The sequence below is a fragment of the Eschrichtius robustus genome, chromosome 13 (genome assembly GCF_028021215.1).
Source record: "Eschrichtius robustus isolate mEscRob2 chromosome 13, mEscRob2.pri, whole genome shotgun sequence".
NCBI classification, from domain to species: domain Eukaryota; kingdom Metazoa; phylum Chordata; class Mammalia; order Artiodactyla; family Eschrichtiidae; genus Eschrichtius; species Eschrichtius robustus.
Window position 1 is genome coordinate 71,790,277 of NC_090836.1, and position 17,036 is coordinate 71,807,312.

At 33.9% G+C, this 17,036-nt stretch overlaps 1 protein-coding gene across 1 annotated transcript in view; it reads left to right on the forward strand.

Moving 5' to 3' along the window:
- LRRIQ1 (leucine rich repeats and IQ motif containing 1) overlaps window positions 1-17,036 on the forward strand; it is a 182,216-nt gene that overhangs the window by 9,063 nt on the left and 156,117 nt on the right. The window contains exons 6-9 of the mRNA XM_068561401.1: window positions 2,195-2,269; window positions 5,939-7,576; window positions 13,492-13,644; window positions 15,971-16,121. Coding sequence (XP_068417502.1) covers window positions 2,195-2,269; window positions 5,939-7,576; window positions 13,492-13,644; window positions 15,971-16,121 — 2,017 coding nt within the window. The remainder of the gene's footprint in view (window positions 1-2,194; window positions 2,270-5,938; window positions 7,577-13,491; window positions 13,645-15,970; window positions 16,122-17,036) is intronic.

The following is a 17,036-nucleotide window of genomic DNA, read 5'->3' on the forward strand; positions in this document are numbered from 1 at the left end:
ATCAATCTCTGTGGTCGCCTTTTTGCCTTTGCTCTTATCTCAGTAAGAGAGGTTTCTTCTACCAAAGGCTAGCTTTTCCTCCTTTGCTCTATATTCTATCGTTTTCCAGCTTACCCCAGTTTTCCTTTATGTTGAAACACCCCTACAGCTTCCTCCTTTCTTATTGCTTATAGGCATGTTCAATTTTCTCCTGTCCTAGAAACAAAACAAAAGAAAAATCATGAGATCATTTTCCTTTATATGTCTCACGTCTGCTGCTCTTTAGCTCTACTTACCATAGGCAGGCTTCTTAAGGAGTAGTTATTTGTGCCCAATCCATTTCCTCATCTCTCATTCAATCCTAAATCTGCTAGGGATCTTCCACCACCGCCCCAGTGAATGAAACTGCTTTTGACAAAAATAATCAATGTTTTCTAAATTGGCTTGGACAAAAATAACCAATGGCTTCTAGAACCATACTCACAGGTTCTATTTCAGTATTTATTTTTGCCTCTTTAGCATTTCATGCCAATAAAAATTTGATTGCTGACCATTTCTTTTTTTCTTGACTTCTGTGGGACCATACTGCCTTGACTGTCTTCTTACATGTTTGGCCGTTCTTCCTTGATATCTATTTTAGGCTTCTTTTTCTCTCTTTCTCCTTGAATGTGGTCCTACCAAGGATTCCATCCTTTGTTCTTTCTTTTCTTACTCCATGTATTTTCTCTCTTGATAATCTCAAACACAGTTATGGCTGTTCAGAACCAAATCTATAGTTATAACAAAAATAGGCAAACTACATAACTCTCCTACACTCAGAACTTAATGTATCTAAAACTGAATGCACTGTCTTTCTTTCTGAATCGTGCTCCTCCTCTGGTGTTTATTTTGATGAGTTACGCTATCATCATAGTCGAAGCTAGAAAGATATGGACCATTTTTAACTCTTCTCTTTCTTTTATTATCCTCTTCCTTCTAATTATATTATTCCTTCTAATTATATTATTATATTATTCATTGTCTCATCCATATGTCTACTGCTACCCCATAGTTCAGGATGTCCTAATGTCTAGCTTGGAATATTTACTATACTCTCTAACTGATCTCCCTACTTTTGGTCTTGTATTCTGTAAACTCATGCACCATAGTGCAGTTGGTAGGATAATTATTTTCTAAAAAAAGTTATTTCCCTGCTTAAATGCCATCAAAAGTTCCCACAGTTCCTATAAGATAATGTCCGAAGAACTTTTCCCTCTTCCTTTTATCCAGTCAGTTGGCAGTTTATGACCATTTCATATTTACATTGTGTTTGTGTCTCTTCTGACTCCTGCCACCCTATCTGCAGAAGGCCCTCATTGATTCTCACATGGACTTCTCTAATACCTACTTCACTGATCTCCTTAGTGTCTCCTTGACTTACTTTCTCTAATTCTATCAAATGTAACCTTATAATTTTTCTAAAACAGAGCTGTAATCATTTTCCTAGCTCAAAAGCATTTAATAAATGCCTAAAATGTTTATTTAATCTCTTAAAAGCCTAGTCATTTCAAAAACAATCTTCTGTATGAAACCTTTCATGATCCTCTAATTATAGCACCTATTCCTACCATAATCCTTATAGTTCTTATCTTGTGATAAACTTATTTTGCTAAATTTGGGGCAACATGTGAATGTATGATTGCATTCCCATATTATTAAAGGTAAAGTTTTTGAGGGAGGGGATTATATTTTACTGATTTTTTTTTTATTCTGCAGAGCCTTAACAAAATAGATGCTAATAAAGAGTTAATGAAAGAAAACAATTACCCTCTGAACTGATTTATTATGTGAATTAAGTGAAATGGTGTGGAGAGAAAAATATTATAATGCAAAACCCATCTTAACACACATTATCATCTGTAATTTTTGCATTGTCCAGGAGTATTTCTAGCCAATGCATTTTATTATATGATTAAACATATAAATAAACTCAAATAAATAAAATGACTTACCCAGATTGTAAATATCTTTATATGCTAATGGGAACCCTAGGTATCATTTTATTATATTTCAGGTTGGGATTAAAGTTGTTATCGCAGTACTAATAACTGAGGACCATTGGGTGAGTTGTTATCTTTAACCATTGTTTACAAATATATGTCGTAAGAATCATACATAATAAACATAATATTGTTTGATAGTTGAATATAATATTTCAATATTATCATACGTTCAGCAAGAACAGGACAAGATGAATGATGAACTTCATAAAGAGGAGAAAATATGGAAGGAGAAATTTAAACAGCATGAGGTATGTGTTTGTTGTTTTTAAGCAGCACAATAATCATTCTCCATTTGAAATAAATTACTAAATACCTTAGTTATAGAAACTCTCCTTGAAATAGAATGTCTTGAAAAGGAAAATAAAACTGGTTCAATGAGTGAACATGTCTATGTAAACTTGTAATTGTAAAATTTCTTTTAAGTTTTGAGAAAACATACTATTACGAATATTTCATTATGATTGAGGATTGTTATAAAAGGTTACTGCATTTCTTTAACACAACTAGTTGAATGTGTTAAATAACCCCTTTAAGATGATCATGATGACATGTTTATTGTTTTAACTTGAATTTACTCCACAGTTTTTATATAAAATTATTTTAAATAATTACAAGTAAAAAGTAGATAAAATTTCCCATAATCCTGTAATGTAGCTAAAACTATTAACTATCTTTGTATTTTTTCCAAGTCTTTTTAAAATTTATACAAACACATTCCTGAAAAAGTATGTTTATACTGTCCATCTCTAAATTAAAAAACGTTGGTTAGGCATGTGAAGACACATGGTTCATTATGAATGACAAGAAAAAAAAAAAGACAATAGTGGCTCACTTTCAGTTAATACAAATGTTGGAGTTACGAGAGCCATTAAAATACCTCTTGCACTGTTGGTGGGAATGTAAATTGACACAGCCACGATGGAGAACAGTATGGAGGTTCCTTAAAATACTAAAAATAGAACTACCATACGACCCAGCAATCCCACTACTGGGCATATACCCTGAGAAAACCATAATTCAAAAAGAGTCATGTATCACAATGTTCACTGCAGCTCTATTTACAATAGCCAGGACATGGAAGCAACCTAAGTGTCCATCAACAGATGAATGGATAAAGAAGATGTGGCACATATATGCAATGGAATATTACTCAGCCATAAAAAGAAACGAAACTGAGTATTTTGTAGTGAGGTGGATGGACCTAGAGTGAAGTCAGTCAGAAAGAGAAAAACAAATACCGTATGCTAACACGTATATATGGAATCTAAAAAAAAAAAAAAAAAGGTCATGAAGAACCTAGGGGCAAGACGGGAATAAAGATGCAGACCTACTAGAGAATGGACTTGAGGACACGGGGAGGGGGAAGGGTAAGCTGGGACAAAGTGAAAGAGTGGCATGGACATATATGTATACACTACCAAATGTAAAACTGATAGCTAGTGGGAAGCAGCAGCACAGCACAGGGAGATCAGCTTGGTGCTTTGTGACCACCTAGAGGGTGGGATAGGGAGGGTGGGAGGGAGGGAGACGCAAGAGGGAAGAGATATGGGGATATATGTATATGTATAACTGATTCACTTTGTTATAAAGCAGAAACTAACACACCATTGTAAAGCAATTATACTCCAATAAAGATGTTAGAAAAAAAACAACCTATAACTATCATGCAGTAGCAAAATAATTAAACAGGTGATATGAACAGAAAATTAGAATCTTTAATGAAATACCAAGTATATATTCTAGAGTTGAATAGTTCAGTGTATAAAAATAAAATTTCAATGGATAAGTTTGACAGTAGATTTGACACAGCGGGTGAGAACATTAATGAAGCTGAAGGGAAGTCAATAGAAGATACCCAAATTTAAGCACAGAGAGGGCAAAAAAAAAGAAAAAAATGGGAAGAGCAGAAAAGTACACAAGAAATATGTGATACATAATGAAAATATAAAAAATATGTATAATAGTAATCTTGGAAGGAGTGGAGAGAATGGGGCAGAACCTATGTGTAAAGAGATAATAGCTGAAGTGGTTTCAAATTGTTATAGAAAAATCAGTCTGAACATTTGAAGATGATTAAAGATCTCCAAGTAGAATCAATACAAAGAAAATCACACCTGGGAATTTAATAGTATTGAAATTCAAGACAAGGGAAAAATCTTAAAAGCAGCCAGAAAAAAAGACACATTACCTAAAAAGGAGCAGCAGTAAGCTGACAGCTGACTCCTTAAGTGAAATGATGGAAAGAAGACAGAATAAAAAATTTAAGTGCTAAGCGTTAAGGGTTTCTTTGATCATTAGTGTTCTTTGAATCCAGTCTTCCTCTGCTTTATGGACTCAGTTTTCCCTTCCTGGAGTATATAGCTAAATACTTGTCAAAAATATACTTTTGGACAGCAAATTTTCTCAATCTTTGCACAATTGAAAATGCATTTATTTTGCTTTTAAAACTGAATGATTAGTTTTCTTGGACACAAAATGCAGGTTTATTACCATTTAGTTTTAACAATTTAAAGATATAACTCCATTGCATATTTACTTTTTCACATGCCATCTATGATTGCAAGTTTGATACTCATTCATTACATTCTTTTGAAGCTTTGGGATTTTTCACTTTTTACATTCATCCACACATATTTGCTGGTTTTCTACTGTGTCCGGGCACTTCTGTAAGTACTCAAGATACAACGGTGAATAAAACAGAAAATTATCCTTGCCTTCATGGAGCTTATATTCCTTAGGGTTCTGAAATATTGCTAGTATCTGAGTGCATCATTGTGTGTGTGTGTGTGTGTGTGTGTGTGTGTGTGTGTGTGTGTATGTGTGTGTGAAGTTAACTCTGTATCTTAATGGCCGTTTTTTTTTTTTTTGGTTTAGAAAACATATTTTTCTATGATTCTCTTCCCTTTGGTTTTTCTCAGTTCTTCATTTTGGAACTCCTATTAGTCATATGTTGAGGTTTCTGTGTTGATCCTCTTTACACCTGAACATCTCTGACATATATTTCATCGCTTTGTGTTTTATATGTTGTTTTGGGAAACACCTAATTTTGAAGTTTTTGTTTAGGCAATCAGCTGTTCAGCAATTTTATATTGATTTTTTTATTTGAGTGAGTCATATATTTTTATTTGAGGACTTGCATTTTATTTTTATATGAGGTTATTCTTGTTTACACATTTTTTTCTCAAAAATATCTTTATTTTAATTTTTACTTAAATAGCTCTTTTCTCAGAAATTGGTTCTTCCATCTTCTTATTGAAGCATTTTTATTGCCTCACATCCTATGTGTTAGTTTTTCTCAACTATTTGCCAAATTTTGTTGATCTGTTTACTTTTGTTTTAGAACATTAGTGACAATGATATTTTCTCACCTACCTCCAAATTATCTCACTTAATGCAAAATGTGTTTATTAACTCTCGCAATGGTTGAGAAAGGATACGACGTGTAACTAGGCTTATCTGTATGTACTACCTCACCTTCCTGCTATTATAAGTCACAAAATAATTCCCCACTTCTGCAGTCCCTGTGCTAGTTCCTTTATCAGAACTCCCATCTCAGAAAGTCTGAAGTCCTTTTCTCCTACACAGATTTTAGCTTGAGGCTTTTCTTTCTTTTTCTCTGTGTCATTCTGATTTCATAAGCTTTCTATCTTCAAGGAGTTCCTCAATCTGTGTCTGGGTGGCTTAGTATAGCCATAATATTACAGTATCAACTTACTAACTTGATAGAAGCTCCTAAATATTTAAAAAATTAATATACCCTTTAAAATAAATTACTTTAGTTCCTCTAAGTAAATTTTATATTGACTTTACTATGATTTCAGTTTTAGTATTTGTTCTCAATCTATATTTTGGATGATACTTTAGTAACATCTCACATTTAATTTATGCTGACTACTATTTATCTTACTTTATTTTAGGAATTTATTAGAAACTTGCATTTACAAATGGAAGAAGAAAGAACAAAATTTAAAGAGCTACAGGAAAAAGAAAAAATGCGTTTGTTAAAACTGCAGCATAATGCAGCTGTAAAAATTCAAGCTAAATATAAAGCATTTGTGGCCTACCAAAAATATGGCCCAATCATAAAGGAACAAATAGAAAGTAAGAAAAGGAAAGCTCAAGAGTGGAAGGAAAAGGAAGCAAAAATACGACAAATGGAAGAAGAAAAACGAAAAAGATTACAGGAGGAACAAAGAATAGAAGAAGAGATAAAAAAGCAGAAGCAAGAGGGAAGGAAAAGGAGAGAAAAAGAATATGAAGAAAAAAAGAACATCCTGAGACAAGAAAGAGAGCAACTACTAAAGAAGGAAAAATTGAGATTAAGAGAAGCTGCAAGAAAACAGCTAATAATAAGTAGAGCATTAAAAAACGGAGATTATAATGCCAAATATTTAACTGTTGAAGATAGATCAAAGGATAAGGATGACGTAGCCAAAAGACCAGGGGATGAAAAGTCAAAGAAGTGGGAAGGTGCTCCCCCTTTGCCAGTTGAAGAATCGAATAAGAGAGAAAATGTAGATAGACAGCTTGTATTGAAAGAATCAATACAAGTGCAATTAAAAGAATCTATATTAAGCCAAGCAGTTTTGCCAGTATTTAAAACGGAAGAAAAAAATGAAAACCTAGCAGAACAATGCTCAGAAGAATCAGTCAAAAAAGCAAGGAATTATGAAAACATAGACCAAAAGACTCAATTGGAAAACCTAGATCTAAAAGAAAATGTGAAAGAACGGTTTCAGCTGCAAGAATTAAACTCTCAGACACAAAAAGAAGTCATGAAACCTCCCATAAATGAGATTATGAGGCAAGAAACCCAAATAATAATATTAGGACATAATCAAGAAATTAATGAGGTAAACAGTGAAGCACAGAAAATAATCGATGATAATCAACAGAATAAGATACAACAAGTAGAAAAAGAAGAGATATCAGAACAAAATGGAACATTATATGAAGACAATAATATGAAGAAAATTTCAGTGATTTCAATAAAACAAAAACCACTACCACTAAAATTAGAAAATCCTGAAGATATAGGGGAAAATATAACACTACAAGAAAAAGAAATTGATTTAAAATCTAAAGAAACTGCGGAGAACCCAAAAGGCAGTGCTGTGAATAGTAACTTGGTTTTTAACACCAATGATGCTATGATAAATGTAGAAGGCAAAATAAACAAGCAAAATTATATTTTAGGTAGAGATGCTCCTTGTGAAGATTTGGGTGGCAATACTGCAAACAACTCTTTGGTGTTTAAAGAAGTAAACTCTCTGAAGTCTCAGATTAAAGAAATTCCAGAAGAATGTCATGAAAATAGAACTGAATGTGAAAATATAGTGACCTGCTCTGTACCAGAGCCAACACTTATATTTTCTATTGAAGAAAAGAGGCTTGCTTGGATAAAATCATTTAAACCCTGGTTTGAAATTTTCAAGCAAAATCAACAGAAGAAAATTGTTAGGAGAAAGAGACTTGTAAAATGCCCAGTCAACGTGATGCCCCCTTTGAGTACACTAGAAATTCTTCAGTGTGGCCCTTGGAATACTCTACAGCAGGTATTTTATAATACTTTTTTCATATTGAATTGTGATTGGTTCACTAAAATGTAACTTTAAAAATCTTAATAGAAGGCGTATTTTATTTATTTATTTAATTGAAGCATAGCTGATGTACAATATATAAGTTACAGGTGTACAATATAGTGATTCATAATTTTTAAAGGTTATACCCCATTTATAGTTATTATAAAATATTGGTTATATTCCCTGTGTTGTACGGCATATCCTTGTAGCTTACTTTATACATAATCGTTTGTACCTCTTAATCCCCTACCCCTATATTGCTTCTCCCCACTTCCCTCTCCCCACTGGTTACCACTAGTTTGTTCTCTATTTCTTGGCATCTGCTTTTTTTTGTATCCAAGAATTCTGTCTCTTAATCAGTGAAGTTGCTAATGCAATATTTCTCCTATTTGAGAGAGGTTGCACTTAAAAGATCTCCTCAATTAAAAGTATTCAGGTCATCTTCTCCTTCAGTGAAGCACTATGAAGAGCTTTGAGTTGTCTTGAAACCTGTGTTCAAGGGCCCTATAGCCATTACTAGGTTTCCAAGAATGGAGGCATCTGGGAATGTAGAGCTGAATTAGAATAGGAAACTCCTAGCTTGATACTCAGGAGTTAGTTTGCTTTAGTCCTGGGCCACAACACCACCTAGTGGCTCCTTTCGGAAGGAAGTGGATTTCCTTGAAGTGGATTTCACAAGTGCTGTGAAAGAAGGGCTTACAACAATGGAAGACTGTAGAATTTCTATATAGAAACAGAGTTATTTAGTCGCTTGCTATATAAACATGCTACATCTATGCCTGAAATTTAAAGTCGTTGTCACCAAATGCTACTAATTTTCTATGTTTATGGAAACAGAGTTTCAATCAAAAATAAGACAGAAACTAACAAATGTGTAGAAAAACAGGAAAGAATATTTCAAATAGTGAAGTTCTAGAAAGGATTTAAGATTAAAATACATATGTTTATCTGGGGCCTGAAACTCAAATGTGTTTATAAAATTTATTTAGTTTCTTGATATAGGTAGATGCCTAGAAAAGGAAACATTAATACATATGCATTATTTGATTCATTCACTCAGCAAATATTCATCTGTCTAATATGATCAATCCATATTTATTGTTAGATTAAAGGGACAGAAACAAACCCCAGTCTTTGTCCTTATGGATCTGACTTTGGTAGACAAAAAGGCATTAAACAAATAAATATACATAAATACATTACTGAAGATTTTGATATTTGCTATAAGATTTCAGGGTATTCTGTGAGAGAATAACAAGAAGGTAGGATTTAAAGAGATCTCTGGGATGTGAAAAAGCAGTAGAAAGAACAAGAACTACTTTGAAGTGTATTTTTTTTCCCTAGGCAATGTAGTTTTCATATCTATCAAACCTATAGAGTTACATATAAAATCTCTCAATAGCTCTTCTACTACATTTTTTTTCTTTGGCCACGTTATCTCTGGAATCATTCTTTTCCTACTTTACCTAAGATGTTGCTGCAGGCTTTCTGAATGGATGACATTAGATACTAACTCTTTTATTTTATTTAAAGTAATTTTCTTCATGAATATCTATTTGGGCGAGGCATGAGTGACAGCTTCTTGCCTACAGTATTTGTTTCAATAGTTAGAGAAACCAGTAGTGCTCTTCTCTTGCGTTGTGGTTCTCTGTTTTGTCCAGTGAGAGGAGCGCTGAGGAAGTTAAGATGCATGAACCTCTTTCTCCTTGGTGTTTCTTCTTCTGCCCACTCTGTTCCTTGTATAGAACTCTTGTCAATTTACATAAAGTGAGGATTAACCTTTTCTTATACTTGTTAGAGCAAGACCTTGCAAACTGTAATGTGTATACAGATCACCTGGGGATTTGTTAAATTGTTGATTCGGATTCTTTAGGTCTGGTGATCAACTGCAGCGTACTGCATTTTTATGGTGCCCCCGGGTGATGCTGTTGGTGCTGGTTCATGGACTAATTTGAGCAGCAATGTTCTAAAGGACCCTGTAATCCTTTGACTACTACTCAAACCACTATTTCAAACATTTAATTTTTCTTTGAAGCATCAAATATACAGTATAAACATGAAAATATAAGTGAATGTGCCATATAAGTGCTGAAGTGTTATAAAAACCATCTTGTAATGACTGTTTACGAGGTGGTTTTTATTGTGGTATCTTCATTCACCACTGCTACTGACCCATGAACTCACTTTCTTACTTTGATTTTCTATCTCTTAGCTTCACGTCTTTGTCATTATCTGCCACCTTTGTAAAGTCCTTCTGGAGTAAACCTTTAGAAGAGAAAAATTTATTCTTCTGGAATTTCACCCAGTAATCAATTCATTTTGCTTATGTTACTCTCTCACTTTGAGCCTTCAGGACATGATTCAGGTCTGCCTCTCGTCCATACTTCTTTATTTATTGTCAGACAAATAGTGGTTTTCATTACTTGACTGCGAGGTGGATGAGTGGGAGGATGGATAAATGGATGGAAAAAGAAGTCCAACTGAATGTTAATCTTATCTCCATATTATTATCAGCTTCACAATTTAGCTAGGTTGTTTTGATTAAAAATGAAATTAATACAAAAATTACTTGAGTGTAATTTAATAAAGTACTAACAACCCCTGTATCAAATAAGATCAGGGTTCTAATTTTATTTCTGCCATTTACTGGCTGTGTCACCTTGTGCAAAGTGTTTGGCCTTTCCCTTTCTGAGCCTCAGTTTTGTCTTCTGTAAACTGGGAAGAGCAATACCTACTTTATAGGATTGTTGACTTTTTAAAATACCGTATGTAGAGAATCTGGTCTTATGCTCCTAACATATATGATAGTCATTGTCAAATGTGGATCTCAAACATCTGAAGAGAAAGGCAAATGGATTTTTGAGGGCTGCTTAATAGCCTCTTTCATCAAATACGTTATAACATTGAAAATGCTGGATCATCTACTATATGGAATAATATCCCAAAAGCATATGATTGAAGAGAAGTGATTATTGACAACTAACATAGTTTTCTTTTTCCTAGTTGAATGCTTTAACTAATTCATTTTTCTTTCATTTTGGGCATTTTGCTACTAATGGTAACTTGCCTTAAATAGGAACCACAAAAGAAGGGCACTAGCTTAAGGATTTTTTGCTATGGCTTTAAAACATGGCATGGATGATAACATTTTAGGGGCTGAATGTCTCACTTCATTCAAGGCAAATTGTAATTAACTGGTGTTGTGATGGCACATGATTTACTTGAAGTTATATTCTCATTCATTTAAGCCACTAATCATACCTCAGAGTCAATCTCTTTGCCGCTGATTTTTTGAACAATATTATTTCTCCAGGTTGAATAGATTTGAGATTGTGGCACTGAACATAAAGCAAAACAGTCATTGCTTTCATTACTTTTGTAATTACAGTTTACCATAGATGACTGACACTGCTTTGGTTGAACTCAAGGGTAACTGAGAGTGAACTCTATAAAAAATCTGTAGCTATTTTAGGTCATTTTATTTACCAAAACTGTCAAGGATTTGGGGAAATATAGACGATTAAGTGGAAAACTGATTTGTGATCTTTTATCAAAATATAATGAATGAGTCATAGGTTTTCTATAGATGGAGTAGTTCATTTTCAAGTCATGAGAGCCCCAAAATATTAATCTTCCAAATATTTTTATATTACCCTTTGTAAGGGAATGAAACTATGAATGCTATATTTTAGTTTTGCCATAGGGCTAAAACAGTTTACTTGTTTAGTTATTTAAGAAGAATGTAGCGACCATCCACTATGCCCCAGTTGCTCTTTTATCAGGCTGACCATGCAGTAATGAACACCTGTGAGTACTAATTCTATTTGACCTTAATTTTTAGAGCATAAGGCAGTTCTATTTATGTGATTATTGTCATGCATATATCAAAATGATTAATGTAAAAGTTTATTTGATCTCATATGTTTGGAAAAAACTAGAGTGCAGTAGAGAATAAATTGCTATATCATAAGGAAAAATTTTAAATGTTTAATAAAAGGGAGGAGGAAGTACCATGAAATACCTCATATTCACAAGTAGACACCATCAACAAGGATACTGCAGCAGCTGTCACTCCTGTACTGTAATTAAATTAGAGAGGTTGCCACATCATAACTAGAACTTAATTGTGCTTATATAGTTGATTGTAAGCAGCATATTATTAAATCAGGCAGGATAATATAAATTATAAGGTAGGGCAGCATTTGTTACTATAAAGCTGCAGCTGTAGGGTTTTCAGTTTTTAAGTGCTCAGTTCTAAATAATGTGTTCAGTTTTTTAGTATAGAGCCAGTTTTCCAGTTACAGAATTTATAGTATCTCTTTGTGGACAAATTAAGTGGGCATTACACAGCAGTTATCCTGACACAAGTAGATTAAAATTTTTCTTTCTGAAAAATTATAAAAAAGAAATTTGTTTCAAAAGTTGTTTTACATTATGAGTAATTGAGAAATGCCTAAAATCATTATGAAACTAGAAACATTTATTCACCCAAAGTTTTAAAAATAATCAGTTATTGCTTTTGCTACTTAAAGCAAGGAGTAGACTAATCCCTTCTGTCTCCATGAACATATGGTCTTCCCATTTACTTACATAAATATGTAAATGTAAAACTTTAATGCACAGGAAATATTTCACATGAAGAGGAGTTACTGCACTTAAGAATTTTATACTTTTTCCAGGTTTTTTGAAATAATAATGCTTTCAATTTCAATAAAACATTTAAAAAATTTCTTTTGAGTAAGACATACGCTAGTATGATATATATTATAAAGCTAATCATTTTAGAATTGTTATTCAGTACATGGGAAACCTGGCCTTAGGACTTGTGACGTGGCAGTATGAAAGTATTTTTACTGTAAAGCAATTTAGCTTATATAGTTATTTCAGTGCACGGACTCAATTATGGTGAAGAACCAACATATTATTACATTATTACTGTGCCAGTTTTACTTAGGTGAGAGCTCTTGAGTTTAATAAGTGGAGTGCTTTTCAGTAATCTCAAAATATTTCTATCTGACATATTCTTGTAGAGCTGTAAGTGTAGTCCTTAATATGCATACCATAAAGTTGAATACATTCTTTGATATTGAATTTTCTTTAGTTGAAAAGACTTAAAAAGAGAAAAGTGCCTTAGGAAAAAAGGAAGTATTGAGTCCACAGTAATATCTCAATAATAAGAAATGTTGTAAATGTATGTTAAGAACTAGTCATGATTTTTTATACTGCGGATTCTATATGCGCTGGGTATATTACATTAATCAGTAGTACGGAATGATTCATACCTTTATAACACAGAAGACATAATAGAATGCTGTTTTTATTGCATGGTTCAATTATTATTGCATGCTTCTACTTATTACAGGTTCTATAATGTCTCTTCTCAGTTAAACTTGCTTTTTTTTTGGAAGATAGCTAAGGTATTCTAGTTGAAGCATGGCAGGTTGGATATAAAATCTATCCCCTGACCTGTTGTGGCTCTGGTACTATCCAGGTATCCCTAAGATACTGTCAAACACAGATCTTAAACATTTATATAGTGCAATCCTGAAAATAATGCCAAGGGACATGAAAAACAAGGAAAATGAATTTGGTGAAAAATCAAGGAGTGAACTAATAAATGATTACATTATTATTGCTTCTATGCATATTAGTTTTGAACTTGAATTGGTCATGAATGACTGCATTATTTTGTCTTTCTATGAGGGGAACAAAATTGGCAAAATGGCCAGATAGCTTAAATGAAATTGAGTTGTTAATAAATGTAGGTTTCAATATATAGCATTACTTTTTTTAAATGAAGTTTTTAAAACAATTTTGCAAGGCTAGTATAGTTTATACTCATTATAGTTAGATAATGTTGTGTGTTCCAATTTTCTTGAATTCTCTAGGTTACAACAGTAACATTTCAAGATTTGCCAGGTTGTAGTCTCTCCACACTGGCAGAGTGTACAAATCTTCAGTTTCTGTCTCTTCGGCGCTGTGGATTAACCTCTTTGCACAGCCTGAGTAACTGCAAAAAGTTAAAGTACATTGATGCACAGGTATGTCCTATGTTCTCAATATTTATTTTATAATAAAATATAAAGTGGAGTAAGGTGTAATTCAGGTGTACATTTTAAGAAATGACAATTTGGAAGAAACATTTACTAAAGTAACCTATATAACTCAGGGTCTAAAAGAGATCAAGGGCCAAAATTTGTGAGAACCATACAGGGAAGGTGATTAGATGGTATGACCTGGAAATTATCTCTACTTGCAGATGATACAGTTATTGTTTTGTTACTTTTTGCTGCATAACAAATGACCACATTATTTAGTTAATTAAAAACAGCAACCACTTTATTTACTCACAGTTCTGTGGGCCATGAATTGAGGCCAGACTTATCTGGGCATTTCATCTGCTTCATACCGTGTTGCCTGCGTCTCTTATGTAATTTGCAGCTGGGGCTGGAATGTCCAAAATGCCTTCTTTTACATGTCTGGTGCCTTGGGAGTTTGGAATTTCTCTCTCTCTCTCTCTCTCTCTCTCTCTCTGTGCTTTCTTGGGAATCTTAAAAGGGCGAGCTTTCCAAAAAGACAAGCTTCAATATGAAGTGCTTATCAAGCATCTGCTGGCATCATGCTAGCTTGTGTTCTATTGGCTGAGCTTTCAGTTCATGTGGGAGGGGAATATGTGGATGTGTGAATATTGGGTTGTGAGGTTTATTGGAACTGCTTACAAAGTAACAATCTCCTGCAGTCTGCCCCCTGGCTCCTAATGAGTCACATCGTTCCCGTACGCAAAAGGACTCATGTCCCAAAGACCCCAAAGTCTCATTAACTCATGGCATCAGACTCAGACTTGAGCACAGAATCTTCTCATCTAAATCAGATCCAAGTGGAGATGATCTGCTCAGAGAAAGTTCTTTCAACTCAGAGATCTATGAAGTTAAAGGAAAAGTTGTCTTCCCTCCCTCCCCCACACCCACATACAGTGGTGAGACAGGACTTGATTAATTACAAGAGTTGTTACCATTCAATATGGGAGAAAAGAAGAAGCTCATGGCAGTCCCTGGTCCATAGCTAAGAAACTACCATCAGTTATTAATAAGGACTTGGTTCTGCTCCATGGGAATCGGTCTCTGTGACTCTTGGTTCAGCCCACTAGGCTTTTAACTCCATTCTCAAGACATACTTTCTTTTTTTTTTTTTTCCCATTTATTTATTTATTTTTGGCTGCGTTGGTTCTTCATTGCTGAGTGTGGGCTTTCTCTAGTTGCGGCGAGCAGGGGCTACTCTTCATTGTGGTGTGCGGGCTTCTCATTGCAGTGGCTTCTCATTGTGGAGCACGGGCTCTAGGTGCGTGGGCTTCAGTAATTGCAACACACAGGCTCAGTAGTTGTGGCTCGCGGGCTCTAGAGCACAGGCTCAGTACTTGTGATGCACGGGCTTAGTTGCTCTGTGGCATGTGGGATCTTCCCGGACCAGGGCTCGAACCCATGTCCCCTGCATTGGCAGGTGGATTCTTAACCACTGCACCACCAGGGAATCCCCAAAGGCATACTTTCTTTTCCATAAGAAGTGCCCTGTTTTGCAGCTGAGAATTTTTCTCAATGTTTCTTTCTCGTAGAAGATTGGGGGGGGGGGTGTGCTAGAGTTTTATTTTTATTTTAGATTATATTATTTTCAATTCAAACTGACTGTGCTTCCACCAATATGATTTTCTTTTCAAACTTTGTGTTTCCTATGCTTCTTATTAAGTTTACTCCATTAGACAAAGGCTATATTCATATTTTTGAGAAGGATATTGTAGGACTACACCATTAAGATTCTTAGAAGCCCATTTATCTTTCTGAAATCTTAAAAGAAGAGAATTGCTGTTGCATCCGTGACATATGATCTTGACATTGAGACCAATATTATGTATTGCAGAGATGTGTATGTTTAGTAAAAGTATAAATCTGTACATGAGATATATACCTAATTCATGGTATTGGTATTCTTTGGAGGGAAAGATAGCAAAAGGGACTGAGGAAGGGAAATGGGGAGATTTCAAAATTTTCCATGTTTGGTTTCTTTAAAATAAGTTTTTTAGCAACTATGCCCAAATGCTCACTCTTGTTCATTTAGATAGTTTGAAATATTTTGTTATACGATCCTCTGTGTTTTCTAGATTTTAAAAGATTATTAATAAATACAAAATCATTTATTTGGTTACTTAGTATTTTCATCTAGATAGTATAACACTCTACATAGTTATCTTAAAAGTTAGGGATTCAGATATTCATTTAAAGATCATATATCTCATCTTCCCTCTGTTTGCAAGCTTTAAATGTTTCATTAATTATCCATTGAAGTAAAACTAATTACATTTGTTCTTTGTTTTAGGAAAACAATATTGAGACTATCAACTGTGAAAATTTGGAAAATCTCTGTGTTGTTCTTCTTAATAAAAATCAACTGACTTCTTTCCATGGTTTGGATGGCTGCACTAATATCCAAAATCTTGAACTTTCACATAATAAAATCACTCGAATTGGTGAGAACAGTGGAATTTAAATATATTGACATTTATTTCTCCTTATTATATTTTGTTTCATTTATTCATTTTTGAGAATAGGCCACCATCTCTAATTTGCTTATTTTATCCAAGCCATACTTATTTAATCTTTTATCCAGATTTATGAAGGAAACAAAATTAGTTCTAATATATATAAAAGGAATATGCTCCCACCACTGGCAAATGGGTGGTTGTTAGTAGCTCCTTAAATTAGTATATTCACCTCCCTGTTCCTTTTCTTATAACCAACAGTGATCTGAACTCTACTGAAGAATATAATACCCTAGTTTGTTGCCATCATATTTTTATGGACCCCATGCTTTCTATACTTCTCAGCAACTGTCATAACTGTTTCCTGGTATGACACTACTCTCCTCACCTACATACATCACTTGTACTAACCTTTCCTTCTTTAGGTAAGGCTACTAATACCACATAAGAGAAAGAGTTTATCAGTTTGAATCTCCCTAATCATCTTTGTCTCTCCATCTGTCTGTCTGTATATCTATATATCAATAGCGTTTCCATCCTTATTCTTTGTAATCCATAAAATTCAGTGATGAAAATGTCTTTTCTTATTTAAGACCAGCCCCTCTATTTTCCGTAAATATACCTGTCATTCTCCTCTGGTACCTTCCTCCATCATTTATCACCTTTCTCATGTCAGATTCTTCCTCTTGCCGTCCATTGCCTCATCTCTCTTCCTCTTGTTGTCAAGTCTTGTGAAAGAGTGTTCTGTTCTTGCTCTCACTTCTTACTACCCAACTTCCCTCTTCTGCCCACTGAAATTCAGCTTCAACTCACTTCTATACATTTCCAGTGTGGTAAGTCTAAAATAAAAATCTCATGTTTTTTAATACCTGGCTTAAAATTCTGTTTGTTTGGTTTTTTTTT